The sequence below is a fragment of the Rhinopithecus roxellana genome, chromosome 13, assembly GCF_007565055.1.
Source record: "Rhinopithecus roxellana isolate Shanxi Qingling chromosome 13, ASM756505v1, whole genome shotgun sequence".
Lineage (NCBI taxonomy): Eukaryota > Metazoa > Chordata > Mammalia > Primates > Cercopithecidae > Rhinopithecus > Rhinopithecus roxellana.
In genome coordinates this window covers 1967079-1994738 of record NC_044561.1, presented here as the reverse complement: position 1 = coordinate 1994738, position 27660 = coordinate 1967079, and the positions used below count along the sequence as shown (strand labels likewise).

At 53.4% G+C, this 27660-nt stretch overlaps 1 protein-coding gene and 1 long non-coding RNA gene across 5 annotated transcripts; one reads left to right on the top strand and one right to left on the bottom strand.

Annotated features, from left to right (window-relative positions):
* Positions 1–348: 348 nt before the first annotated feature.
* CBX7 (chromobox 7) lies at positions 349–22089 on the bottom strand. Of its 3 annotated transcripts, none has more exons than XM_030914363.1 (6): positions 21788–22089; positions 19215–19258; positions 10471–10536; positions 8066–8132; positions 3849–3921; positions 349–3494 (listed from the first exon to the last, which is right to left on the bottom strand). In XM_030914363.1, exons 1-6 carry the CDS (start codon positions 21854–21856, stop codon positions 3337–3339), a joined length of 477 nt encoding a protein of 158 aa, XP_030770223.1. In that variant the 5' UTR covers positions 21857–22089; the 3' UTR covers positions 349–3336. The 3 variants fall into 3 exon arrangements, with proteins under 3 accessions (XP_030770223.1, XP_030770222.1, XP_010387563.1); XM_030914362.1 differs by having other exon boundaries at positions 349–3491; positions 3849–4200; positions 21788–22085; XM_010389261.2 differs by having other exon boundaries at positions 3849–4200; positions 21788–22083.
* Positions 13822–24625, top strand: LOC115892714. 2 transcript variants are annotated; one of them, XR_004052608.1, is made up of 4 exons: positions 13822–14276; positions 19891–20005; positions 20635–20818; positions 23172–24625. It is a non-coding gene; the product is annotated as an uncharacterized LOC115892714 (long non-coding RNA). The 2 variants fall into 2 exon arrangements; XR_004052607.1 differs by having other exon boundaries at positions 22979–24625.
* The last annotated feature ends 3035 nt before the right edge of the window (positions 24626–27660 follow it).

The window sequence follows — 27660 nt, the reverse complement described above, 5'->3', positions numbered from 1 at the left end:
ATTCCATTATTACTTGCTCCTGCCCTGCCCCAACTGATGGATCGATCGATTGACCTGGTGACACTCTTCTTCTGGACAATGAGTATTACGATCTCCCCACCAGGCACCTTGTGACCCCCTCCTCTGCTGACAATAGATAACACCTTTCACTGTAACTTTCCACTGCTTACTCTAGTCCTACAAAACTGCCCACCCCATCTCCCTTGGCTGACTCTCTTTTTGGACTCAACCCACTTGCACCCAAGTGAAATAAACAGCCTTGTTGCTCATACAAAGCCTGTTGGTGGACGGATGCGCTTGACAACCACCAGAAGGAATGACCAAATGCCCAGGAACTTTCTTTTTTTTAATCATCTTTAATGTATTTTTAATAATTTTTTTTTTGCCTCATTTACCAGATAAATCATCTAAATAAATAGATGCTATACAGTCTCTTACCAATGTCAGTACAAAAATAAAACTGCGCTCTACATCCACTCTGATCTCCCAGCACACACACACTCAGCAAAGGCATGTGTTTGGAGCCAGCTCGTGCCCCCCGACCCCTCCCAGATACATTCATTTAGTCTGAACAAAGCTCAAAGCTCATTCTGTGCAAAGGAAGCGCTCTTGTGCTGAGACCTGGTGGCCGCGGCTGGCCACTTATGAAGCAAAAGCTAAACCACCTCACAGAAGCACAGCGCCTGCCCCCAGAACAAGGGGAGAGGAGGAGCTTGGCAACGAGGTCATCACCCTAACAGCAGTGATAGTCCTGCATTTCAGGCGGCCGTGCCAGGGGTAGGGGTACAGCCTCCACACCCCCCACCACAAAAGGAAAAGTGCCCGCAGGTCTCTACATTCAAAGCGGGTGCGGGCTGGGGGAAAGAAAGGCAGGTGGGCAAATGCTTTCTAAACCCTCCCCCCACCTCCAAGAGTACTGGCCTTTTAAGGGGGCTGCAGGGGTGGAGGTCACTGTCTGCCTTACTCTACTGGGCCACTCTGGGCTGGAAGGAGGCCTGCACGGCCACAGCCATAGGTGACCTCATAGAGGTCACCTGTCCTGGAGGATGGTCCTAATGGTCCACAGCCTTTTCCCCAGGGAGCTGGCTCACTGCAGCCCATGAGCCACGTGGCTGCCCTGAGCTGGGCACCTCAGGCACCACCTGTCCCAGGTCACGCCCCTGGAGTTCAGCTCTCCCTGAGCCACAGAGTTCCTCATGGGCCATAAAGGGCTAAGTAAGAGGAAAGACGTGTCCTGCTGCTGCAGACAAAAGCAACTGCAGCGCCCACACAGAAAGCCCCGTGAATCTACAGACCCAAAGATTGCGCAAATAGTTCTTTGAAAGTGACCAGGAAGCAGGAAAAAGGTGCCATGCCCCTGGGGGATGGGGAGCGCGACTTCTGCTGGAAGCTGCCAGCCATGTTCCAAACCCATGGGCCAAAACATTCAACCAGAGACCCCCCATACCCCCCATCACCTTCACCTCCGCTGGGCACCCCTCTCCTGGAAGAGTTCCCTCTGAACCCCAAGCTTCCCCTTCCCCTCCACAGGGCCCACAGCTGGAGACGGGTGGTGATTCCTGCCACCCCTTGTCCAGACCTACCCCACGTATTCCTCTAGATTCCATTCCCTGGGCTGGAGGTGAATCAGGTCACCCCAGAGGGGACTGTCCCCCCGTGGAAGCACTGAATTGACCGTGGACAACTAAAGATCGAGAAGGAAGGAGAGAGAGACTCAGGGATCTGGGAAGCCTGTCAACAGAGCACCCCAAGCAGAAAGGGCTGCAGGCTGTCTTTGGTTTGGGAACTAGGGAAGAAGGGGTCTGGGGAAAGAATCGCCCTCTCCTTGCCTCTGTAGACTCTGTGGCTTCCTGAGGACACAGAGCAGAGCTGCGGGGAGGGCGGGCGGGTGTTTCCAACTCGCGGACCACACTCCACTCTTGGTGTGTGTCACCCTGACTCTGACAGCCAAGGAAAGCCAGGGAAGCCGGCCTTTTCCATGCTCCCCTCGGGCCCCCCAGTCTGGCTTTTTCTCCCCTACAGAACTGGAAGAGAGGGAGAAGTCACTCCTCACTGGCAGGGAAGCCACTGGCCCCCAGGACACTTTGTACAAGCCAGAAAACAAGTGCACCTCGCCAGGGGGCGGGCTGGGGCAAAGCCTGCCCATCACACAGAGCAGCCTGACCTCAGAGAGGCGTGGCAGAGGTCCCTCCACAGAAACACAGCTCAGCCCCAGCTGTGGTATTTAGGTTGGATGGGGAGGGGGATGCAGAACGGAAGGAGGAAGGGGCTTAGGAGTCAAGGGCTGCCCTGAGAACGTGGTGGGACACTCCCTCCCTCCCTGACTGCCCACAGCTGGACTGGTTGAGTTGGAGGGGAGGGCAGAGAAAGAGGGGAATTGGAAGGGCTGAAAAGTCACCTGAGTCAGAAAGAACAAGAACCCTTCGGGGGAGGAAGGACAGGGTCCAGATGTCTCAAAGCCTGCGCTGACACATCACACAACTCAGCAGACACCTGCACACCCGCAGCCTGAGAAATCACATCTGCATGCCTGGAGCATGGGGTGCCATCGCACCTGTGCCAGACCCCTGCCCTCCGCTGAAAGCTGCAAGCACGTAGCAAGGTGCATGCAAGGTGGGGTGAGTGCAGGCGTGGCGGTGAGTTCTTTTGTGCTGTGAACCACCCCACGTTCACCTGGCCAGGGTTTCTAAACCAGGTTTGCAAGGCCCATGTGGACACGTCTGTAGACACACGTGTTCACGGGGCACATGGGAACGTACACGCGAAGGGTAATGCGTGCACACCTGTGCAGCCGCGCGTACATGAGGGTTTCTGCACAGGCCAGGTGACGGGGGGAGGGCAGAGCTCTCAGCAGAAGGGTCTCAGCAGCGCCTCCTCCCTGGGAAGGGTAGAAGCCTCTCTGAAGGGCAAGGGACTCGCCCCAGCAACCTCAACCCTTCCTCCTGCCCCTTGCTCCCACCCCACTCACTTTTGGTCAAAACCAGCCTCCACAGCCCACTGCAAAGCCAGAGAGGAAAGTTCAAGGTAAAGACCCAATCGAAACAAAAAGAAGAGGAAAACCAGCCAACCAGGCTGGGGTGGGCCACTCAAGGGAGAGGGTTTGGGCCTTCCAATGCTCCTTTAACCCCCAGAACCAGCTGCTGCGTCACTAGAGGAGAATGATAAACGTCCCTCAGAGAAAGGGCAGGTGGTGGGAGAGTAGTGGGATCTTCTCCCCTTTTGCTGCTCGGTATTTTTTTAAATAAAATAATTACCCCGCCCCCAACCCATCCCTATCTCTGGAAGTCCCACCCCAAGCCCAAAAAAAAACAGTTTAAGAAGAGTAAAAACGGTGACTCAGAACTTCCCGCTGCGGTCTCGGAAGAAGCCCTCGGCCGCCTGGGCCTCACGGAAGGTGACGGTGATGGAGTTGGCGGTGATGTCGGTCACGGTCACCTCACTTGAGGGGAGCGCAGGTGTCCAGGGAGGGGGCCCCTCAGCCAGGTCGGCATCTGCTGCAGCGTGAGACACAGACAGACGGGGGCAGCGTTGACAAGGTTGGAAGCCACGCAGACCACCCAACCCCATCCCAACTGCAGCTCTTCCTTTCTGCGTCTTCAGTCAGCTCAGGGCCTCACACAGGGCTGGACACTTGGGAGGAGGCAACGGGGTGCATCTTCCCCACCTGGACAAGAGCTCAGCCAGAGCGGGACGACAGGAGGAGCCCTAGGCTAGTGCTGGACCCTGAGCCCAGACCCGACTATCCCCACAAAGCACTACGGGCCCTCTTTTGACATTGAATCAGTCGGACCTGATGACCCACAGGGCCCTTTCCAGCTCTGAGGGCCTCTGGGCCGGGGCCGCCTTACCCTCCTCTTCAGGGGGCTGCGCAGCAGGCTCCCACTCGCCGGCCGCCTGCAGGACGTCTGGGGCCGGTGGCTCCTGCAGGAAGAGCTCCCGTCGATGGCTGTGGCTCTCCAGGTTGGGCCCGCGGGGCGGGAACTTCTTGCGTGAGAGCCGCAGGTACTTGTGGGCCTTTCGGGGCTTGCGGAGCGGGAAGGGCAGGGTGGGCACCAAGGGGCCCTTGTCCACCAGCTCAGGTGCCCCCGCCTTGACCACCCCCTCGGGGCTCCCGCTGCCGAGTGGGCACGTCAGGGAGAAGCAGAGCTTCTCCTTGCCCTTGGCCTTGTGGGAGCTCCGCAGGTCCATGCTGTACAGCCGCTGCGGGGGCAAGCCAGGGCAGCGCGGGTCAGCCCCACCCTCCCGCCCGCCACACCTTTGCTCATGCTGTTCCTCCCACCCGGAGTGCCCTTCCCACATGTGCCCACCCAACTCCTGCCCATGCCATGGCCGGCCATCACCCCACCGAACCCCACCCCAGCCCAGAGAGTGGGCCCCGAGCAGCCTCAGGCTCTGCCAGCTCGGCCCCGCCTCTGGGCCCTACAGAGCACTCTCACCTCCCCAGGGTTTACTTCTTTGATACCCAGCAGAGAAGTATACAAGAAGGACAAATTGAAAACTGACCAAGAGAAACAAATCTGGGTGCATTAAAGAGTTAGCCTTCGTTTTAGGAAAGGCATCTTTGCGTGCCAGAGCACCTCCAAAACTGACACTGCCAGCTCACCGAGGAGACGGTGGAGGCAGAGGGCAAAGGTGTGCTCTTGGAGTTGCTTGGGGCAAAGCCAGGCAAGCAGCACACCCAGCACCGGATGCCCATGCCACCTAGCCAAAGGGACAGGGCTCCACCTGGCCTGCAGATGCACCCGACCCTCCAGGGAGCTCCTGGGCCCTGCGAGCTGCCTCCTGCAGCTCCCCCTGCTGACTGCCTGCGACACCTCTGGAGCTGGAGGGCAAGTCCGTCCACCCCTGGAGTTTGTAATTTCAGGATTTTCTTATTTATTTGGGGAGAATTTACATGAATCTACAAAAGATCCATGGTGCCAAGATGTTGGGAGACTCGGGATCACTGGGACAGTACCTTCTCCTGCCACCTGTCACCAGAGGCCAAGAGCTCCCAGGAAGAGAATGCAGCCATCAGATGGGACCTGTGAGGTCAAACACCTCCAAGCTGAGGGAAGAGATGACACATGCGGGCCCTGCTCACAGTCATGCCTGCCAACGGCATCACATGTCCTGAGGTGCGGGCTGCTGCAGTGATGGGAGGAGGGCTGAACTGGGAGGGGACTGGGAAAATACTGCCGTGGCTGGGAGGCACGTCCTATAGGCAGCTGACTCAAAACCCACTCCTCCCAGTAGCCTCACAGGCCATCAGAAGCCCAGTACGGGCCGGGCGTGTGGCTCACACCTGTAATCCCAACACTTTGGGAGGCCGAGGCAGCTGGATCACCTGAGATCAGAAATTCAAGACCAGCCTGGCCAACATGGTGAAACTCCATCTCTACTAAAAATATAAAAATTAGCTGGGCGTGGTGGTGGGCACCTGTAATCGCAGCTACTTGGGAGGCTAAGGCAGGAGAATCATTTGAACCCAGGAGGCGGAGGTTGCAGTGAGCCGAGATCGCATCACTGCACTCCAGCCTGGGAGACAGAGCGAGACTCTGAAAAAAAAAAAAAAAGAAAAAAGAATCCCAGTACATTCCACCATTCTGCAAGGCAGGTTTTTCTTCGTCCTTGGCAACCTCATCACGAAAGAACTACAGCTTCTAGGGTCCCAACAGTCAGGTCCTGGGTAAGCTACCAGCCTCCCTGGGCCTCAGTTTCTTTCTCAGCGAAACAGTGAAGAGACCGTAGGAGCCAACCTCCGAGGAAGGCCCCAACCACACCCGCCTCCTGGAATTCACACCTACGCACAGTCCATTCCCACACCCAGTGCTGTGGTGTGTGACTTCTCAGGCTAGAACATAAAAGACATTGGGGCTTCTTCCTTGCTCTCTCTCTCGGGTCACCCACTCTGGGAAGCTGGTGGCTGCACTGTAAGGACACTCAAGCAGCCCTCTGGAGATGTCCACATGGTGAGAAACAGTCCCTGTCAATGTCCAGTCCTGACTCACCGACATGTGAGCTGCCCCCTCGGAGGCAGATCCCGCAGCCCTGGTCAAGCCTGCAGATGACTGCAGCCCAGCCAACACCTTGACTGCAGCCCAGACTAGAACCACTGAAGAACCAGCTAGCACATTCCCAAATTCCTGACCCCCAGAAGCCATGGGAAATAATCAATGTTCATTGCTTTGAGTTGCCACGTTAGAGGGGAAGAGATAACGAACACACCTGCCCTGTAGGCTTAGTATGTGGATGGAGTGTGTTCATCTGTGAGGCACACCAGGCACAGAGCCTGGCACACGGACGTCCGGGAGATGTTACTTTCCTTCCTAGGCTCAATTCATGCCACACCCAATGGAACATGCCCACTGCATGAAGGGAGGCCCACCCCCTCTGGTGAAAGCCTCCGTGGGCTATAATCAGGAGTGGCCAGGACGCTTGACGTAGACCACATGCAAATGAACCAAGAATCCTGACTTTCTGGCTTCCAATATCCTGCCTGGCGGGTCTTATTACATTAAGGAGGGTGGGTATTCTCTTCATCCCCATTTTTACAGGTGAAAAGGCTTGCCTACAACCACACACAGGCAGAGTACTCCTTATCCAGAATGCTTGGAACCAGAAGTGTTTCAGACTTCGAATTTTTTTAGGATTTTGGAATATTTGCATTACATTTACTGGCTGGGCATCCCTAATCCAAAAATCTGAAATTTAGAACGCTCCAATGAGCACTTCCTTTGAACATCATGTTGGTGCTCAAAACGTTTTGGATTCTGGAGCATTTCAGATTTCGTGGTTTTTTTTTTGGTGGGGAGGGATGGAGTTTCACTCTTGTTACCCAGGCTGGAGTGCAACGGCATGATCTTGGCTCCCTGCAACCTCTACCTCCTGGGTTCAAGTGACTTTCCTGTCTCAGCCCCGAGTAGCTGGGATTACAGGCACCCGCCACCATCCCCAGCTAATTTTTGTATTTTTAGTAGAGACGGGGTTTCACCATGTTGGCCAGGCTGGTTTTGAACTCCTGACCTCAGGTGATCTACCCGCCTCGGCCTCCCAAAGTGTTGGGATAACAGGCATGAGACACCGCACATGGCCGCATTTTGGATTTTGGATCAGGGAGACTCAACCTGTGACTGCACTGCTCCAAGATCCGCTCGCCTATCACTGCAAAGCACTGAGGTCAGCAAAGGCCCCCAAGACCTACAAAGCAGGTACTCTGGCATGCTGCAGAGACTTGGGTCCCCACCTGACTGAAGGCTGGAAGAGGAGACCCTGTAAGTTTCTCCCCACTCAAAAATGACACACTTTTAAGAGTCTGACATTCCAAGGCTGTAGTTCTACAATTCTAAGATTCTGTTTCTGGGCGGGCACGGTGGCTCCCGCCAGTAATCCCAGTACTTTGGGAGGCCGAGGTGGGCGGATCATGAGGTCAGGAGATCAAGACCATCCTGGCTAACATGGTGAAACCCAGTCTCTACTAAAAAAACAAAAAATTAGCCAAGCGTGGTGGCGGGCACCTGTAGTCCCAGCTACTCAGGAGGCTGAGGCAGAATGGCGTGAACCTGGGAGGCGGAGTTTGCAGTGAGCCAAGACTGCACCACTGCACTCCAGCCTAGGCGACAGAGCGAGATTCTGTCTCACAAAAAAAAAAAAAAAATTCTGTTTCTTGGATTCTGAAATTCCAGCCTCTCATGTTTCCTCAATTCTAACGTTTATGTTTCTGAGGTTCTCAATGATAATTTTGTTTAGGGATTCTGAGCATCAAAAGGCTCAAAGCTTTCAAGCCTTCCTTACAGCGAGATTCTAAGCTTTGAGAATTCTAGGATTCCACTGGCCATATGCCTACCCTCTCTCCCAGGTGGCACTTCTCACCCAGGCTGTCTTCCCTGGGCACCAGCCCCACAGGCAGGCTTTTCCCAACTCCTCCCATCAAAACTTACCCAAGTGTCCCACCCCACAGTGCCCTGGGTGGCACAGGGGAGGGGACGCAGATCAGTTCAACTAGCCAGTGCAAATGCACCAAGGGGCAGAGGGGGACTTGCAGTTGGGCAGGGGGAGAAAGGAGGCACAAAGGCAGGCTGGTTACCTGCAGCAGAAGCCGCTTGGGTTTCGGACCTCTCTTCCTATACCCCGATGCTCGGTCTCTCTCCTCCCTGGGGTGTGAAGCAGGGGCAAAAGAAAAGGAAATACTGGTGACATCTAAGGGAAGGTAAGGCGTCGCTTCGCCCACCCTCTGCTGCCTGTCAGGGAGGGGACACTCCCCACAGGCCTGCCCACCAATCCTCCCCATTGCCTGGCTGGGGCCATAACAATGGGGTCAGATGTTCAACTCCTCGGGCCAAGGTCTTCCCATCTGACAAATGGGGAGGGCAGCTGCTGAGGGAGGACTCACAGCATCTCCAGAAACAGTGGGTCCTTATGGGGCTCCAGGGCCATGTGAGGGCTCTGCTCTACCTGCTCCTAAGAACCCCTTAAACACGTGGCTCAGTTTTTCCTGCTAGGGGAATGATACAGAAGCCTGTCAATCCAATCTGCCTTGAATGTCCCAGGAGAGCTGAAGAGAATGTCGAGTCCCTCTGTAAGTAAAGCTCTGCACAGACTGCCCCGCATTTGGGATCTCTGTGAACCCGGGAGAGCAGACCAGCTCCTACCCTGTCTGTCCCACCTTGTCGGGGGACAGGATGAAAACCAGTCTGTTCTGAGTGCCCAGCAGATGCCTTCCCATGTATCAAACACACACACAAAGCACAACTGAGGCCGGGTGCGGTGGCTCACACCTGTAATCCCAGCACTTTGGGAGGCTGAGGTGGGCGGATCACTTGAGCTCAAGAGTTTGAGACCAGCCTGGGCAACATGGCAAAACCCCATCTACCAAAAATACAAAAATTAGCCGGGCGCAGTGGCACACACCTGTGGCCCCAACTCTTCAGGAGGCTGAGGAGAATTGCTTGACCTGGGAGGCAGAGGTTGCAGTGAGCCAAGATCGCACCACGGCCTGGGAGACAGAGGGAGACCCCGTCTCGAAAAAAAAAGCACGACTTCACAATGCCACGAAGCTACACATGACACACAAGACAACACAATCAGAGACTCCAAACAACTGCCGAAAGTAGTGGGGAGATTCAAAGTCACTTCATCCTGCCTCCCACTTCAGTTCTCCCCATCCACAGTCTCTGAAGCCCCCAGTACAGAGGCCACGTGGACAGCAGAAAGAATGTGGAGGCCAGGAGCTCAACCCTTCTCCCCTTCCTGGTTGTGTGACCTTGGGCCAGGCTCTTACTCTGAGCTCAGCACACACCAGGAACCCCACGGCATCTATTGCAAATGTCTGACCATCCACTGAGCATCCATCCCCAGCAGGACACCCATGGGCCAAAGGGAAAGGGCCCCTGGCGGACGACTGGAATCCAGGCCTTTGATACCTGCCCACTGCTCTCCTTACCACACTCCACAGGATTCCCAAGTGTTGCACCCTGTTGGACCAAGGCCCCACCACACACCTGGGAGACAGAAAGAAACCCTGCGACAGGGACACCCTGATTTTAAAAGGAAAGAACAATAAAATGTGTCCTTTGAATCCCTGGCAGGAAACCTCCTGGAGGAGGAACCACAAGAATCCAGCAACGAGGGGCAACGGAACAGCCCTCACCTGGAGGCGGCAGCCCTGGCCAGGTCCTTGCTCTGAGGCTCTAGGTAGGAGCCTTGGTTTCCTTCTGTCAAACAAAACCCTCATTCCTGCCTTAGCAGGTTGCCATAGGGACCAAATACAAACGATTTTGTGAAATGGTCCCACATCGCACAAGGCAGGCAGGCTGGGAGTGGCAGGGGACCTGGGCTGCCTGCTGGTGGGGAGGGTGGCCAGAGAGGGCACACAGAACAGTCGGGGTGTGCTCAGAATCCCTGAGAGGCACTGGCAGAGGTGGGAGACTGACTTTGCCCGGGCCACTTGGACAGGAGGTGGCAGTGGGGACAGGCCAGAACTCAGAAATCCCAGTCCCAAAGCCCATGCTCCTGCCCTGACTTCCATGAGCTTCATCAGACGCTCCTTGTAGCCCTAAGAGGTCCTCTAGAGACACTGTCTCTGATCTGTCACCCCCGCACAAGTGGCAGTGCCGCCCCCTTGCGCACAGGGCATCTTTGTGAAGCATTTTAACATTCTTCACTGAAACAGAATCCTCTTACGGCCGCTCTGAGGTTTCACCCTGGGAAATAGGGGTGTTCTTCACGGTGGCCCATTTTACAGCAGAGAGACTGAGGCCCGGGTGGGTAAGGGAAGTGACTAAAATCACCCAACAACAAGAATGGGACCCAGGGTCCTTAGCTGCCCTGGGACTCAGTGCCCACCACTTTCACCCAGCTGCAGGCTGGGCTGCCCTGCTCCATCAGACACTCCCGCCCTGCCCCAAAACCCCCTGCCAAGCCCGCAGCAGGCTTCTGAGAAGCCTCTGAGCTGGCCCTAAGCCCCACCCGGCGGCGCCGAGGACACCGTACTTCTCCTCGTAGGCCATGACGAGGCGGGGGTCCAAAATGTGCTCTTCTGGCTCCCACGTGCTGTACCTGGGGAGAGGAACAAAAGGTCAGAGTCAGCGCTGGGTGCAGTGGCTTATGCCTGTAATCTCAGCACTCTGGGAGGCCGAGGTGGGCGGATCACCTGAGGTCAGGAGTTCAAGACCAGGCTGGCCAACATGGTGAAACCCCGTCTCCACTAAAAATACAAAAATTAGCCATGCATGATGGTGCATACCTGTAGTCCCAGCTAATCAGGAGGCTGAGACAGGAGAGTTGCTTGAACCCAAGAGGCGGAGGTTGCAGTGAGCCAAGATCGTGCCACTGCACTCCAGCCTGGGTGACAGAGTGAGACTCTGTCTCAAAAAAAAAAAAGAAAGTTCAGAGCCATCGCTTCTACTGGGCAGGTACACCAGCAGAGGCCACCACTGCTGACCCAGGGCCCACTGCAAGTGTGCCTTCACCCTGTCCTGGTGTCATTGTCACCTACTTCAAAGACAGACCCAGTCTCGGCCTCCTGAGGGTTCCAGCGACACCAGAGCTGCCCTCGTTCATATCACACTACAATGTGACTGGGTCCAACTCCTTGTTAGACTCCACAATCACCGGAGACCCTCAGGTGCCAGGAGGAGAGAGGGCCTCTGTAAGCCCCAGGACACCCTTCCCACACAAGGCAAGAGAGGGTGAAAAGGAGCCAGAGCTCCGGGGACATGCTCGCAGCCTGGGTTCAAGTCCAGCTCTGCCCCTAGCTAGCTGTGTGACCTTGAGCAACTTCCTGAACAGCTCTGTGCCTCAATGTCCCCATCTGTAAAGGACTCTTGTGCTGCTGAGCTGTGTCATCCAAGTGTTTAGAGGGTGTTACAAGACGAACAGCGTACCTGATGTGTTGTCAGTGCACTGTGTTTGCGGCTGTTGCTGTTTCTCCCCGCCCTCCAAGCCCCAGAATGGTCTCCCTCCTCAGTGCACTCCACCCAGAACACAGCCAGGTCTGAAGTTCCCTTGTTTCTGGGCCTGGCACACAGCAGGTGTTTGGTAAATGTCTAGGGGCTGAATGGTTCAGCAGGCCTAGCACAGGCCCCCTTGGTAATGCTACAGGGGATCTTCTACCCTCGCCACCCAGCCAGGGAGCACCCTCCTGCTGGGGCAGACCCTGTGATGTCAGCACAGCGGCTCCAGAGCTCACCTATCTGTGGAACCAATGTGGTGACACCCTGTCACGCCCTTGTTCCACTAGCACTCCTGTTTACTTCGTATCTGCCTTTAGAGCAGCTTTTTTGGTTTAAATTATTTTAAAAGCAAACTACGCCTTTCACAAATGGAAAAACCAGTATCACTCACCATCGATGCAAACATAAAAACTTTTCCATTAAAAACAATATACATACAGTCATGTGCCAAATAACAATGTTTCTGTCCATGACGGCCTGCACATGTGATGGTGGACCCGTAAAATTACAAAGGAGTTGAAAAATTCCTATCATCTAGTGATGTCTTGATGATCATGACCCTGCGCAGGCCTAGGCCAATGTGTGTGTTTATGTCTTAGGTTTTAAAAACAGAGCTTTAAGGCCAGTGTCTTAGGTTTTAAAAATAAAGTTTTAAGGCTGGGCACAGTGGCTCACGCCTGTAATTCCAGCACTTTGGGTGGCCAGATCACTTGAGGTCAGGAGTTTAAGAACAGCCTGGCCAACACGGAGAAACCCCATCTCTACTAAAAATACAAAAATTAGCCAGACATGGGGGCACCTGTAATCCCAACTACTCGGGAGGCTGAGGCAGGAGAATCGCTTGAACCCAGGAGGCAGAAGTTGCAGTGAGCTGAGATTGTGCCATTGCACTCCAGCCTGGGTGGCAGAGCAAGACTCCATCTCAAAAACAATGAAAATAAAAATAAAAATGTTTTTTTTAAATTTTAAAAAAACTTTAAAAGTAAAAGAAATTGAACTTTTGTTTAAATAGAAGAAAGCTTACAAAATATAAAGCAAGGCTGGGCGCAGAGGCTCACGCCTATAATCCCAGCACTTTTGGAGGCCGAGGCGGGCGGATCATGAGGTCAGGAGATGGAGACCATCCTGGCTAACACGGTGAAACCCCTCTCCACTAAAAATACAAAAAATTAGCCGGGCGTGGTGGCGGGTGCCTGTAGTCCCAGCTACTAGGGAGGCTGAGGCAGGAGAATGGCATGAACCTGGGAGGTGGAGCTTGTAGTGAGCCGAGACTGCACCACTACACTCCAGCCTGGGCAACAGAGCGAGACTCTGTCTCAAAAAAAAAAAAAAAGAGAATATAAAGCAAGTATTTTGTACAGCCATACATGTTTATGTTTTAAGCTAAGTGTTACTATGAAACGAGACAAAAAGTTTTTAAAAATTAAGTTTATAAAGAAAGTTACTATAAGCTCAAGTTAACTCATTGAAAAAAACATTTCTGTATAAATTAGTGTAGCATAAGTGTAGAATGTGAAACATATTTCCTCATACGTTAGTATGGCATAAGTGTACAATGTGAAAATATTTCTGCATAAGTTAGTGTAGCGTAAGTGTCCAATATTTACAATAGACCAGGTCTTCACATTCCACTAGCTGACACTGAGTGACACGTGTCTGGGTGGCAGAGCAACTTCCAGCCCCGCAAGCTCTGTGCCTGGGAAGTGCTCTAGAAGGTGTCCCAAGTTTTATCTTTCACACTGTATTCTTACTGTACCTTTTCTGCGTTTGGATGTATTCAGTACAGTCACATGCTGTGCATGCTTGAAGCCTAGGAGCACAGTCCAAGTGTGCAGTAGGTTGTACCATCTAGGCGTGCCTAAGCTCACTCTGATGTTCGTACAATGAAATCACCTAACAATGCATTTCTCAAAACGTATCCCTGTCATTAACCGACGTGTGACTGTGTATAAAATATATACAGACAAAAGCAAAGCAATGCCCTATGGTCCTGGCCAGAGGCTCTGCTAGGTAAGACGCAAAGCAATGGGCGTTAGCGAGGGGTTAAAAGGCAGAAAGTGCCTGGGAGAGCCCCTGCCCTGCCGCCTCCCTAGAGCTGCGGCCTCTACCTTACGCTATCCTGGGAACTACCTAACGCTAGTTCACAGTCCCAAAATGCTGCCCAAGGACAGAATGCTTGCCTCCTTGCTTCCTCTAACACTCTGGAACACCCAGTTAGTGTCAGGCCTCTGTGGGCTCGCAGTGAAGCCCTGAGCCTGAGCTGCCCCTTCCCATGTGCCCCCTGCCAGCTGGCCCTCCCTCCCCTTTGGGTGCCCCATCCCTACAGTCAACTCCTAGCTGACCCTTAAGAGTCAGGTATTTGTAGCCTTCCCTGACATCCCTCCCAGGCTGCCCCACTGCCAGCAGGACGAGCCTGCCCCTCCTCCACCCTCCTTACAGCTATACCTGGCCCTGGCCATAATCACTAATGGACCAGGAAACACCCTGGCCGGCAGAGCCCCGCAGAGTGGCCCGCTCAAGGGCTCTGGGAAGGGCTGGGGAGCCCCTGCAGAACGCCGAAAGCGAAACTACAGCAGAAGCCGCCACAGGCTGGCAGACACTCTAACCCTTCCTCCCCCCGGAAAAGGCTGAATCTCCTCAGCTCTAACTGGTAGGAAGGGGAATTTTGTGCTCCTCTCTCTACAGCGTGCTCCTCCGTACCGCCCTGCCCATTGCTTGCTGATGTCCCTGCTATGTGGATCCTGGCAAGTCCCTACCCTTCTCTAAACTTCAGTTTCCTCATCTCAAGAATAATGACCGCCAGGACCACCAGGACCGCACCCATCCTCAAAAGAAGCTGGTGAGGTAGGTGCTTAGTTCTTACCCCCATTTTACAGATGGAGAAACTGAGACACGGAGATTGGGCAGCCAGCCCAGCGTCACTGAGCCAGTCAGTGGCCGGCCCGTGTTGGCTCTCAGCCACACTCCGCCTTCAGGCTCCTCACAGGCCACCGCGTCTGGGACCCCCGACTGTGCTGCCCGCGGGAGGGGACGTCGCCCGCCCCTGGTCCTCAGTGTCCGACCGCAGGGCGCGGTGCACAGCGGGCGCCCCGAAAGGCTCCGTTGGATGAAGAAGGGGTGGTTGCTGGCCCAGGCAGCTGGGTCTGAGATAACAGGGTCACACTTGGCGGCCAAATGCAGCCCCAAGCTGGGGACGGGGCGGCACCAGCATCTTAACCGCTTGGACCCAGCCGTTAAGGGGGACGCCGCGCCGCGCCGCACCGCGCCCTCCGCAGTGCAGGAGCCCAGAAGCGCCGAGGGGAACGCGCTTCCGAAGAGCTGGGCGCTGGCAACCCAGGAGTGCGCCACCAGCGTGGGCGCCGCGGATCGAAGGGCTTAGACCCCATGATCACCGGAGACCTTCGGGTGCCTGGAGGAAAGCGGGCTCCCGTAAGCCCCAGGACACCCTTTCCCACACCAAGGGAGGAACGGTGGAAAGGAGCCAGGGCTCTGGGGACACGCTCGTTGCCTGCGCTGCGCGGACCGCGGCGTGTACACTGGGGGACTGCGGGGGTCTGCATTAGGCTCGCGGCGCCGGCTGGGCGGGAACCCATCACCCGTGGGAGGGGACGGAGCGCTTAGGCCCCGCCCCCGCAGCCGGCGGTCACGCGCACGCACGGGGAGGGGCGCGCGCCGGGATTACCGGCAAACCGAGGGGGCGGGGGCGGGGACATGGACGGCGCGCGCCGGCTCCGAGATAAACACGGCCACGTGACCGCCCCGCCCCGCCCCGGCCCGGTAAACAAGCCTGGGCGGCCCAGCCTGAGCCCCGCCGCGCAGGGCTCGCCCTGCTGCGGTGAGGGCACCGAGTGGGAAGGGGCGCAGCGGATGCAGGACCCCCGCCCTCCGCCGACCTTTCCCGGGGGGCAGGGGGAAGCGGGGTTTGGGGGCGCTGCTGAGCTGTGACGCAGGCAGCCTTGGGGCAGGTGGAACCACCCGGAACCCCGCAGAGCCAGGCCAACCCCCAAGTCCCAGTCCCCACTCCGATTTAAAGCTGCTCCACAGGAAAAATAGCATGGGCTCTGGTCCAGACTGCGGGGTGCGGCCTCGTTCAGGAGACGCCACCGCTCTGGGGCCTCATCTTAAAGTGGGCCCACCAGTAACCCCAGTCGTATAGGGCTGTTGTGAAGATTAGATGTGTTAAGCCACGGAAAGCATTTCGATCAGTGTGGTACACAGTGAAGGCAAATAAGCCTGGTTAAATCAATGAAAAGCCCAGGGAGTGTAAAAGTCTTCGGCTCCTAACTCCAGTCTCCCCAGCCTGGATGGAGACATTAGCTCCCACTCTGCCCCTGGCAGGGTGTTAATGAATCTTATCTTGTCTCAGGCAGTCTTCAGCAGGGCCCTGTGAGGTTAGGCACAGAGAGGTTGAGGGGTTTGCCCTGGGTCACGCAGCTGTAAATCTCCACAACTAGAGTTCAGAGGTGCAAAGCCTCAGCACTTCCCACTGAACTGGCCAAAAGGCCAGCAGGCAAGAGTCCTAGTCACCTCTAGTGAAGCTGCCTGTGTTATCAGGCAGCCTGTAGTTCACATCTTCCCAGCTCTATGACCCTCGGCAAGGCCTCTTTGCTGTAGGCTTCTGTCTCTCCATCTGTAAAATGGGTTGCTATGAGTAGTTCAACGAGTCAATGCCTGATTCATAATAGGGGCTTATTAATTGACAGCCTGGCCATGGCTGTGACCACTGATATCATTCCTAAAACTCCATAGAGCCACTCCTTCCAAAACGATGCGGAACCATTCACAAGTGGGGAAGAAAGTAAGGCATTCTGGAAGGGGGAACAGCAGGGCCCCGGACAGGCTGAAATGTTATCTGGAGGCCTCAGGCACAGCTGGTATCTGTACCTAACAATGTCACATTCCCTGCCCAGGGCCCCAAGCCCCTCCCTGTGCCATTTGCTGTGCTTTCCAGAAGCAAGAGAGCCCCTCTACCACACTTGTTTGCTGGGGAGATAAATCAGGCAAGGCATGTAGTGACTTAGCATGGGCCTGGCACAGAGCATCCACTTTTTTTGGTGGGGGGTGGAGGGACGGAGTCTCACTGTGTTGCCCAGGCTGGAGTGCAGTGGCACGATCTCGGCCCACTGCAAACTCCACCTCCCAGGTTCAAGTGATTCTCCTGTCTGAGCCTCCCAAGTAGTTGGGATTACAGGTGCAAACCACCATGCCTGGCTCATTTATTATGCTTTGGTAGAGACGGGGTTTTTGCCATGTTGGCCAGGCTGGTCTCAAACTCCTGACCTCAAGTGGTCTGCCCACCTCAATCTCCCAAAGTGTTGGGATTATAGGCATGAGCCACCATGCCTGTCCCAGAGTGTCCACTTAAATCATGGTTCCTGTTACTGTTACTGAGAATGTAAGTCTCCCCACCTAGAGGGCAGAAGCTGAGCAGGAGAATGACTACCCCCACCCAGGCTGGCACTGTCCTGCCAAGGCTCCCAGGCCTGGGGGACACAGCCTGCCTAACTCCCCACCCCCCACCCTCTTTCTCAGCTTTTTCTCCAAGCAAGGCCCCCTGAGGAGGGGAAGACAGAGCTGGTTCCCCTGCTTCTCCCCAGAGTGAACCTGTTTCCCCCCAGTGAGGTGGGGATGGTTAACAGCCATACCTGCCTCACACCCAGACCGTGGTGGCACTGTGGATGGCATGAAGTGGGCGCCACAGTGCATGGGGTTGGCAGTTATATTTTTGTAAGGACCAATCCTCTCTGGGCCTCAGTTTCCCCATCTGAAAAATGACAGGACTGGCCTAAAAGATTTCTAAGGATACTTTGAGCTCCTGAGAAGAATGGAATCCCCTAGGTCCCTTTCCTGACTGGGGAAAACAAAAAGAACAGCTAGGCTATCTAATTTAGTCTTAAAACCAAATGTTTACTAAAGCACTTGGACTGGGCTGAACACACATTCGCTAACTTACATCCACCCTCTCACCCTCACAGCAGCCTGCAAAGGAGGCTTCACTATCTCAACTCAAAGATAAGGAAGCAGAGACCCAGTCATAGTGGGCCCCTGCCCCAGGGCTCATGGCTGTCAGGTGGGCAGCCAGGCCTAGAACCCAGGACCAAAGTGGAGGGGGGTGAGAAGAGGCAGCCATGAGGGCCCATCTGGTGGCCTCAGCATGTTAAGAAACAAATGGGTGCCCGGGCCAGGGGTACAGCACAACAGAAGCATCGAGGGCCTCTGCTCTGGGAGCCTCGTTCCTTCCCTCCTGACGAGCTGCAGTGGGCAGATGGATTCATATCCAGGATCAAAGTGGGGGAAGGAACTTTTCATTCATAAGGGCCTCTGTTTACAGAAGAGAATCTTCCAAAGCGTGGAGTCTCCAGAGGAGGAAAAGTAGCCAATAGTGTCCTGAAGGCTGACAGCTGGTGGCCACAGCTTCCCAGTGCGAAGCGAGAGAGGCCGGGGTGTGCGCGCCCAGGGAGGCGGTGCTCCTGCTGCCCACTCTGGGCATTGTCACTCCCTTTACTGCCCCCTTCACTCAGGCCGGAAGCCCACCTTCTAGCAGCCTGGTGCGGGGGTGGGGGGGTAGGGATTCTCTTTCAGCCCTCAGAATATCTGGGAAGGGAGAACAGTAGTGGGGATGGAGTGAGGGGTGGAGTGTATTCTCTGCCTGCCAGTTCCCAACCACCTTCATCAGGATAGCCGCAGGTCACCCAGAACATGCGCCCAGGCCTTTCATCCCACAGGGCCACCAAGCCTGTGAGACGAGTGCATGGCCTGTGTTTCCGAACCCATTTTGCAGAGAGGGAAGCTGAGGCACTGTGGGCTGTGGGCTGTCTTCCTCTCTGCTGTCTCTCCCCACCATCACCCCAGAATGCCCACAGGACCCAATACCAGGTCAGCCCCCACCAGTACAGCAGAAAGTCCCTGCCCGACAGCAGCAGCTCTGGGCAGAGGGGGTTTCCAGGAGTCAGTCTCTGCCAGGCGGAGCAGGGGGTGGGGCACCCATAGACCAATGGGGAGGCTCCACGACTAGCTCATTCGCTCCCCCTCCCAACAACTCCCTGCTGGAGGGCATTGGTGGGTTCCTGACTGGGCCTCAGCAGGAGAGGTGGAGCAGCTGGGAGGTCTTAGATGCAGCTCCCTGCCTCCCAACTCTGAGATGAGAGGCTGGGAAGGCACAGAGGAGGCTCCTGAAAAGGAGAAGGCCTAGTTCAAGTCCCAACTCTGTCTCCATTTGCTGTGTGACCTAAGGCAAGCTGCTTACCCTCTCTGAGCCTGTTTCATCACCTTGAGAGAGCCTGATCACACCTACCTTCCAAATCTGTATGGGAACCTGCTCTGTAGACTGGAAAGTGCTGTCCAGAGGCGAAGGGGATTCAGGCTCTGCCCCTGGCCACACAACACTGAGGACTCATGCAGCACTGTGCTTCAAGTGGCTGGGGGCCCCTCCTCCTGTCCAGCAGCCATCTCCAGTAGCTCAGATGCTGGGCCTTCACCTCCCAGTTGCCAAGAAAAGCCAGAGGAAGGGGAGGAGGGAGAGGAGAAGCTCCAACCAGCAGAGGAGCTCAACACTTAGGAGGGTAGGGTGAGAAGAGAAGCTGGAGACACACCTTGACCCTCCTGTGGTCCAAGGGGAAACTGAGGCCCAGAGAAGATGATGATTAAATCAAGGTCAGCTGTCCAGTTACAAGAGTAGCTGGAGCTAAAAGCTAGGCAGGGGAGGGGGCAAAAGGCAGGTGGAGGAATGCACCGGTCGGTAGGCGGACAGACAGACAGACACACGCACACGAAGGAGCTTACTTTGGGGGCCATCCTTTCCACTTCACCAGATACTCGACTTTACCCTGAGAAGAGAGAGAAGCAGACACAGTGAGTCTCATGGTTGCCCCTACAGTCACTTGGAAGGACAGTTAAGGCCCAAAGGATCCCAGCTCCAAATCCCCTCTGCAGACATGTGTCTCCCCAACACACAAACACAATCCAGGGACTGTCCACCAGATCCTCGCCAACCATATAACCGTGGCTGCTACATGATCACCCCATACTGCCCTCCCTAGGACAGCACAGGAGTGCCTCTGGCTCCAAACACCTCTGAGGCTCCTGAGGCCCAAGCCCAGGTTTCATGTCACACATGGGGAGCTGAGACTGCATGGAGGTATGCATGCGTGGCCAAAGACCCACAGTGTCTAGAGCCCCAGTGCACAGGTCGGAATGCTTACTTTCTTTTTTAGATTGGAAGTCTCTAAATTCAAGAACATTCCTCTCTGGGGTAGTCCTCATACTCCTCCCCCATCTGCCGAGTCTCCTCTCAGTCTCTGAGAGGCTGCCGCTGGCTCAGAGGTAATGGGCCAGTGACTTGAGGACTCTCAACTCAAAAGACCCTGGCAGGACCCCATGGAAAACTGGCAAAGTCTCCACCTTCAGAAGGGGTAGTCAGCCCTGTGGTTGTTAGAGCCAGGCCCCCCCTTCCTCACAGGCTTTAAAAGTTTCCAGTTACGGTGGCTCATGCCTGTCATCCCAACACTTTGGAAGGCTGAGGCTGGAAGATCGCTTGAGCCCAGAAGGAGTTTGAGACCAGCCTGGGCAACACGGTGAGACCCCCGTCTCGGAAGAAAGGAAATTAGTCGGGCATGGTGGCAGTTGTCTGTGGTCCCAGCTACACAGGAGGCTGAGGCAGGAGGATTGTTTGAGCCGGGGAGGTTGAGGCTGCAGTGAGCCATGTTCATGCCACTGCACTGCAGCCTGGGTGACAGAGTGAGGTCTTGGTGCCAAAAACAAAAAAGTTTATAGTCCAACCCCATTCAGTGAGTGAAGCCCCTCCACTCCAGAACTTTACAACCAAAATATGATACCTCCTCATACAGGCTTTCCCTGATGACCCTCTCCCATGCTGTCTCCACTGGCACCTTGCAGTTCTATTTCTGGAGAGCAAACAGCTCCATCTGAGGGCATCTGTCTGTATCTCCTCACTCACTGTGTGCCACCTCTGCAGAATGCCAGCTCCCTGAGGGAAGGGATGGATCCCTGGGGCTTAGACTGGTGCCTGGTACCTAATAGATCATCAATAAATATTTTGAGTGACTGGCTGAAGGAATGATGGTCTCGCGCTCTTGCGCTACTCTGTGAGCTCCATTGTAGAGGGGGTTAGTGCTATGCCTGCTTCAGGCTACACAGCACGAAAAGCACTGAGCTTTGTGGAATAAATTAATTATCTTTTAAGTGGAGGAAACCCTAGGAAAAAGGAGAAGGAGGAGGAACAGCTGCCTCAATCAGAAGAGTAAAACCCCAAGCAGAGCTGGAAGAAGAAAAGATGCTCCTGACCACCTTGACCTTCACCCTTGGCCCAAGACGACAGGACTGAGTTTTCTCTATGGAGAAAGAAGATGTGCTGGCAATCAGCCCAGGTGAGCTCCTGCTCTACCTCTCTCTCTCTCTAACTCACTGGGTGACCTTGAGCAGGTCACTTCCTCTGCCTGGGCCTCAGTTTTTGTCTCTGTTAAATGGGAGGAGGTGACCCCCCTAAGGCCCCTCCCAGTCGGCCTGGAGCCTCCCAAAGGGCTGCAGGGAGGAGGAGACAAAGGAAGGACAATAGTGAATACCAGGAGAGGAACTTCTCCCCAAGGATTTCCCCAGCCTTAGGCGGGGAAACAAGTGCACGGGAGGTGTAGGCACCAGGCCGGGACAAAGTCCAGCCCCAAAGTGTGGGGTTCTGAAACCAGCAGAACAGACACCTCCTTAAATTGCAGGGTGTATGTTTTGAAGGAGAAGGCAGATTGGGTAGGAGACTAGGGGATGCCCTAGCGCAGGGGGCGGGCTTCAGAGCCCTGGACTAGGCTAGGAGTTGAGGTGGGGGTGGAGGCGGGAAAGAGGGATGTGCTGGGGTAGGGGTAGAGGGGGCGGGATCGGAAAAGGCCAAAGTCCAGCAGGAAAACTTCACAGGCTGGAGACTTTTCCAAAGCTCCACTTAAAACTTGAAAGGACTTGGTGCCAAGCGTCCAGAGTCCCGAGTTCAAGACCCAGCTCTGACGCTAACGCGCTAGGCAAGTCCTTTCAACTTGGACCTCAGTCTCCCCGTATTTATAAAAAAAGGGGGAGCGAGGCGGGATGGAGCTCAGGATCCCTACGTCCGATCCTAATCTCCAGCTCAGGCAGGCTTGGTCGCCACTAGCATCCCGGAGCGACAACTTTTATTCTACTCGCCCTACACGATGGCAGGGAAACTGAGGCACGGGCTGGGGAGACGGGCCCAGCAGCGCAGGGCTGCCGGGGCCCCCGCGCCCCGCTTTCCCCTTCAGCCCCAGCGTGGAGGGAGCGGTGCTGGGAACGGGAGGGACCCCACCGGGGTCCTAGGAGCCGCCCCCGGGCAGCCTCACCTTCCGCACGCGCTTCTTCCGGATGCTCTCCACGGCGAACACCTGCTCGCCGATGGCTGACAGCTCCATGCGGGGCGGCGGGCGAGCGGGCCCGGGGCCGGGCCGGGCCGGGGGCGGAGCTGCGGGGCCGCGGCTGCGGCGCGCGATGCTAGGGCTGGCGGGGTCCCCGTCACCCTCGTCCGGGCGCGCACGCGCACGCGCACGCGCGCACACCCCCTCGCGCTCCCTCACGCCGCCGACGTTCCATTTTTGAACCTGCGCAACGTTTTCCCCGGCGCCAGCGAGCGAGCGCGCGCAAGGAGGGGGCGGGGCGGGAGCGCGCGGGCCGGTCGCGGGGCTCAGCTCGCGCCCTGCGGGTCAGCCCCGCCCCCAAACCCCGCCCCCGCCCGAGCCCCGCCCTGAGATCCGCCCCCTCCGGGTTGCGATTGGGCCGCGAGCCGCGAGCGCGGCCGCGGGACTTATTTGGCTCGGGTCCCGGCTGGGGCGGGGCGGAGGCTCGCGAGCACCCTCTCGCTGTGGCGCCGCGGCGGGACGTGATCCTTAATACCCAGGCGGGCGCCTCACAGCCTCCCAGCGACTGCTGGGGGCCAAAGTAGCAGGGCCCAGTGGAGCCGACGACAAAGTCGAGGCTCAGAGCGGGGAGGCCATTTGACCACCTCCCGCAGCGGAGGAGACCGGGCCGAGACGCAGCCCCTCGAGTTGGAGGAGAGGCGGGATCCAAAAGGCTTCCCACCGTGTCCGGACGTCGCAGGGCCGAAGTCTCCTAATCCGGCCTTGGCTGCGGCGCAGTTTGGCCGGTGTTTCCACGTCCGTCCCCCTACCCCTCCAGCCGCCTTCCATTTGTCCATCCCCCCGACCCTCGATGGTCGGTACCGAGACGCGCGGGTCAGACGCGGGCGCTGCCTCGAGGGCTCCCGGGCCGGGCCTTCGTTCGCAGCAGGAGCGGCCGCCGTGGGGCTGAGGTCCCCGGGGGACGGATTTTGCCGCCGCGCTGCCCCAGCCTTCCCCAACCCCGCGTGCACTGGGCGCTCGGTGCGTAGTGGGGGCTCAGCCATTTGTGGCATGAAGTCCGAGACGAACTCTTGATTCTTCATCCTTCTTCCTTTTTCGCTAACGCGTCTCCATTCCTCGCTGGGAGCCCGGAGTCGTCCCTGCTCCTTCCTGCACTGACCCCAACTCCTGTCGCTCCAGCCTCCCCTCCGGGACTCGGGTCTGCCTGCCCTCACCGCACCCACCGCCCGAGTTCGCCCCGTCTTTTCTCTGGACCACAGCAGAGACCTCGCGGAGTTGCCGTCTCTCCGATCTTAGTGCCAGAGTGTGCTTCTAAAATGCAAATCTGACGGGGTCACCCTGTGCTTAAAATTTTCCTCCCTATTCCCCTCAGAATAAAATCCAGCACCTCTTTCCGGCACACAGAAAAAGAGAATAATAGATTCACACCTGACTTTTCATCAAGAGCAACGGAAGCCAGAGAGATGCCGTCATCTTAGAATTACATTTTCAGTGAAATTATCTTTCAAGAATTATGTAGCCAGTATGAGGTACATGTATCCAGAACGTAGGTGAAATCATAACACTTACAAATACAAAAACTTAAGAGTTTGCCACTGGCACACCCTCCGGAGGGAGATTCCAAAGCGGGAACTTCAGGCAGGAGAACGATGATCTGATGCAACAGGGAATAAAGAAAAATGAAGAACATTGATACTATGAAACAATAACAATGTCTTCTGGATAAAAACATTTAAAATACGTAACAGTGATGGCATATACTTGGGTGAGTGGAGTTAAAAGTGTTCTAAGATCCTTGTATTCCTCAGGAGGAAGGTGAAGATAGATACCAAATACACTTTGACGAATTTAAGAATCCAGGTTGTCATTTCTGGGATAAACACTGTAGGACTGGAAATGCAGTGTATAGTTATCCAAATTATTGGAGGAGGAAAAAGAATGATCAAATCAACCCGAACAACCGTAAAGCAGGCAAGAATGGAGAGAAAAATAAATACAAGACGGGGCAGGGAGGGGACAAATAGACGATAGCTATAAATTCTAATATTCTGTGATTCAATAAATGTACACTAAATATTGCAGTTAAGATACAAAGATTATCAGAATGCATAAATTGCTAGATGCAGTTTACAAGAGAAACCCACAAGAGGCACTTACAAAACATAAAGCTAGTGAAGGTCAAAAGTGAACACATGGGGTAAAAATACCATGCAAATGCCAACAAAAAGAAGGCTGGTGCAGTTATTTTAATATCTACGGAAAAACATCACTAGAGATAAATAAGGTCATTTCATAATGAAAAGTGTCCAATTCACCAGAAAAATAGAACAATTTCGCATTTGTATGCAAATACCAGTCTTAAAATATAAGAAACATGAAGAAGAGAACTAGATGGAGAGACAGACAAACCCACAATTATAGTGGGAGATTTTAACACTCATCCCTCCATGATTGGTAGGAGAAGAAAAATATTCAATAGTATATAGGAGATAGGCGACTCGAACATGATTAATAGACTTAACTAATAGACTTATAGCACACTGTTATCTACAATGGTAAAATACTCCCCTTTTCAAGACATATGGAATACTTACAAAAACAGTTAATTTCAATAAATTTCAAAAGTCAGAAATAACAGAATGCATTCTCTGACCACAGCACATATAAGCTAGAGATGAATAACAAAAAGTTCACTTCAAAAGCCCCATGTTTGGAAAGTAAGAAGTATGGGGTTGTTGTTGTTGTTGTTGTTTTCGTTATATTCATTTATTTATTTTGAGACGGAGTTTTGCTCTGTCACCCAGGCTGGAGTGAAGTGGCGCGATCTCAGCTCACTACAACCTCTGCCTCTGGGGTTCAAAGCGATTCTCCTGCCTCAGCCTCCCAAGTAGCTGGGATTATAGGTACCCGCCACCACCCCCAGCTAATTTTGGTCTTTTTAGTAGAGATAGGGAAGGGGAAGGGGAAGGGGAAGGGGGAAAATAATGAAATGGGATCAGCAAAGCCAAACATTATTTCTGTGAAAAGACTAATGGTATGGATGACCCCTGTTGAAATTGATCAAGAAGAGAGCAGACACAATTAACTAATATCAGTAATTAAAAGTTAAAGAACCTGTAGACATTTAAAAAAGGAAAGTAAAAGAGGATATTATGAATAATCTCATTACAATAGCTTGAAAATTTAAATGAAAGGGGCAAGTTCCTAGGAAAATATACCTTACCAAAATGGATGCAAGATAAAGAGAAAACCCGAATGAGTAGCATCCTAGTCATAGTACCAATTATGAAATACTTTCATAGCCAGTTACTGACCCTTTAAAACACTTTCCAGCCTGCACACGGAGCAGGGTCCAGAAGGCTATCCAGGCACTAATTCCATGATTTATGTGTCATCAAAAGGTCTGGGAGATCTGGGGCATCCCTGGAAGAGTCATTGTACTTAGGAGGTTGATCATAGCGGCTACATACCAATAGGTATGAAATTATTTTGGAACTTGAGCAATCTGAAGTCCTAGGGCACCAGCTGGACATCAGACCTCCCCATAATGATTAAAGGAACTGAATCAGTAATGCTTCCACAAAGAAAGCTCAGACTCAGAAGACGTCACCTATAAGCTATTGAAATAAACTCATTCCAGTGCTACCCCCCAACTTTTCCACATCATAGAAAAAGAGAGACTGCTTCCCAATTCTTCATATGACAAGTACAGCACAAGAAAAAATCACAGGACAATTTCGCTTATGAATATAGATAACAACATCCTAAATACAACATCAGCAAATCAAATGGGGCAGTATGTAAAAATGACACTACATCATGGTAAAACTGAGTGTAATCCAGAAATGCAAGGTTGGTTTAACATTTGAAAACCAATCAATATAATTTGCCTCATTAAAAAAATTAAAGGAGAATGAGCTAGGCATGGTGGCGGGTACCTACAATCCCAGCTACTCCAGAGGCTGAGGCAGGAGAATCACTTGAACCTGGGAGGCAGATGTTGCAGTGAACTGAGGTCATGTCATTGTACTCCAGCCTGGGCAACAAGAGCAAACGCCATCTCAAAAAATAAATAAATAAATAACATTAAAAAATAAAAGAGGGAGGCATGTGATCATCTCAGTTTATGCAGGAACAGTTCAACATCTGTTTCAAAACTTGTAGCAAACTATCAACACAAGGGAATGTCTTTATCCTGGTAAAGGTCTCTACAAAAAACCTACAGCAAATATCTTAATTAGTGATGAAATGTGGAAAACATTCCCTTGAGATCGGTTACAAGGCAAAATTGGATGAATCCCCATTTCCATTAAACATCACACTGGATATCGTGAATCTTTATTGGCCACATGTGACTGTTAGTCATTTGAAGTGTGACTAGTTCAAACTCAGACATAAGAATAAAATTAGATACATGCCAGATTTCAAAGATTTAGTACCCAAAACCTGTAAAATGTCTCATTAATAAGTTGAATTTATTTCATATAGAAATGATCATATTTTGATACATTGGGTTAAATAAAATGTTACAAATTTTTTTTTTTTTTTTTGAGATGGAGTTTCACTCTTGTTGCCCAGACTGGAGTGCAATGGCACGATCTCAGCTCACTGCAACATCCGCCTCCCGGGTTCAAGCGATTCTCCTGCCTCAGCCTCCCGAGTAGCTGGGATTACAGGCATGCGCCACCATGCCTGGCTAATTTTGTATTTTTAGAAGAGATGGGGTTTCTCCATGTTGGCCAGGCTGGTCTCGAACTCCCGACCTCAGGTGATCCACCCGCTTCGGCTTCCCAAAGTGCTGGAATTACAGGCATGAGCCACCACTCCAAGCCTATAAGCTAATTTTTAATGAGGATTTTAGAAAATTTTAAATTACAGTTGATCCTTGAGCAACACGGGTATGAACTGTGTGGGTCCACTTATTCATGAGTCTTCTTCCACCTCTGCCACCCGGGAGACGGCAAGACCCACCCCTCCTCTTCCTCCTTCTCAGCCTACAAAGCATGAAGACGGAGAGATGAAGACCTTTATGATGATCCGCTTCCACCTAATGAAGAATAAATGTATTTTCTCTTCCTTATGGTTTTCTTAATAACATTTTCTTTCCTCTGGCTTAGTTTATCATAAGAATACAGTATATAATACATATAGCATAGAAAATATGCGTTCATTGACTGTTTATGTTATCAGTAAGGCTTCCAATCAACAGCAGGTTATTAGTAGTTAAGTTTTGGGAGAGTCAAAAGTTATATGAGGCCAGGAGGAGTGGCTCACTCCTGTAATCCCAGCACTTTGAGAGGCCAAGGTGGGTGGATCACCTTAGGTAAGGAACTCAAGGCCACCCTGGTCAACATGGTGAAACCCTGTCTCTACTGAAAAAACAAAAATTAGCTAGGTGTAGTGGCAGTTGCCTGTAGTCCCAGCTACTTGGGAAGCTGAGGCAGGGGAATTGCTTGAACCTGGGAGGCAGAGGTTGCAGTGAGCTGAGATGGCACCACTACACTCCAGCATAAGCTACAGAGCAAGACTCCGTCAAAAAAGAAAGAAAGCGAGAGAGAGGGAGGGAATCATTATTTTCAGATTCATGTAGAATATTTTTAAAATCTTCAGGATCTTTATTATAATTAATAAGAAAATTAAGCAAAATTGTTGGATAAAATATTAACAGACAAAAAGTACGGTGTTTTGTGTTTCCATATGCCAGTAGTAATTCGAAAATGAAGTAAAATATTATTTGTATTATAATAAAAATATGTAAGATATCTAGGAATAAATCTAATGAAAATGTGCAAGGTCCTTATGGAATAAAATCATAAAATTACATCGCAAGACATTAAAGAAGATCTAAATTTATTTTTTTG

Excerpts from the sequence above, each read along its gene's own strand:
- CBX7 (XM_010389261.2), bottom strand. The coding sequence starts at position 21,856 with ATGGAGCTGTCAGCCATCGGCGAGCAGGTGTTCGCCGTGGAGAGCATC. Across the intron at positions 19,259-21,787 it reads GGAAGAAGCGCGTGCGGAAG|GGTAAAGTCGAGTATCTGGT; the intron begins GTGAGGCTGCCC and ends CTCTCTTCTCAG. Across the intron at positions 3,495-3,848 it reads GCAGCCCCCTGAAGAGGAGG|CAGATGCCGACCTGGCTGAG; the intron begins GTAAGGCGGCCC and ends CTCACGCTGCAG.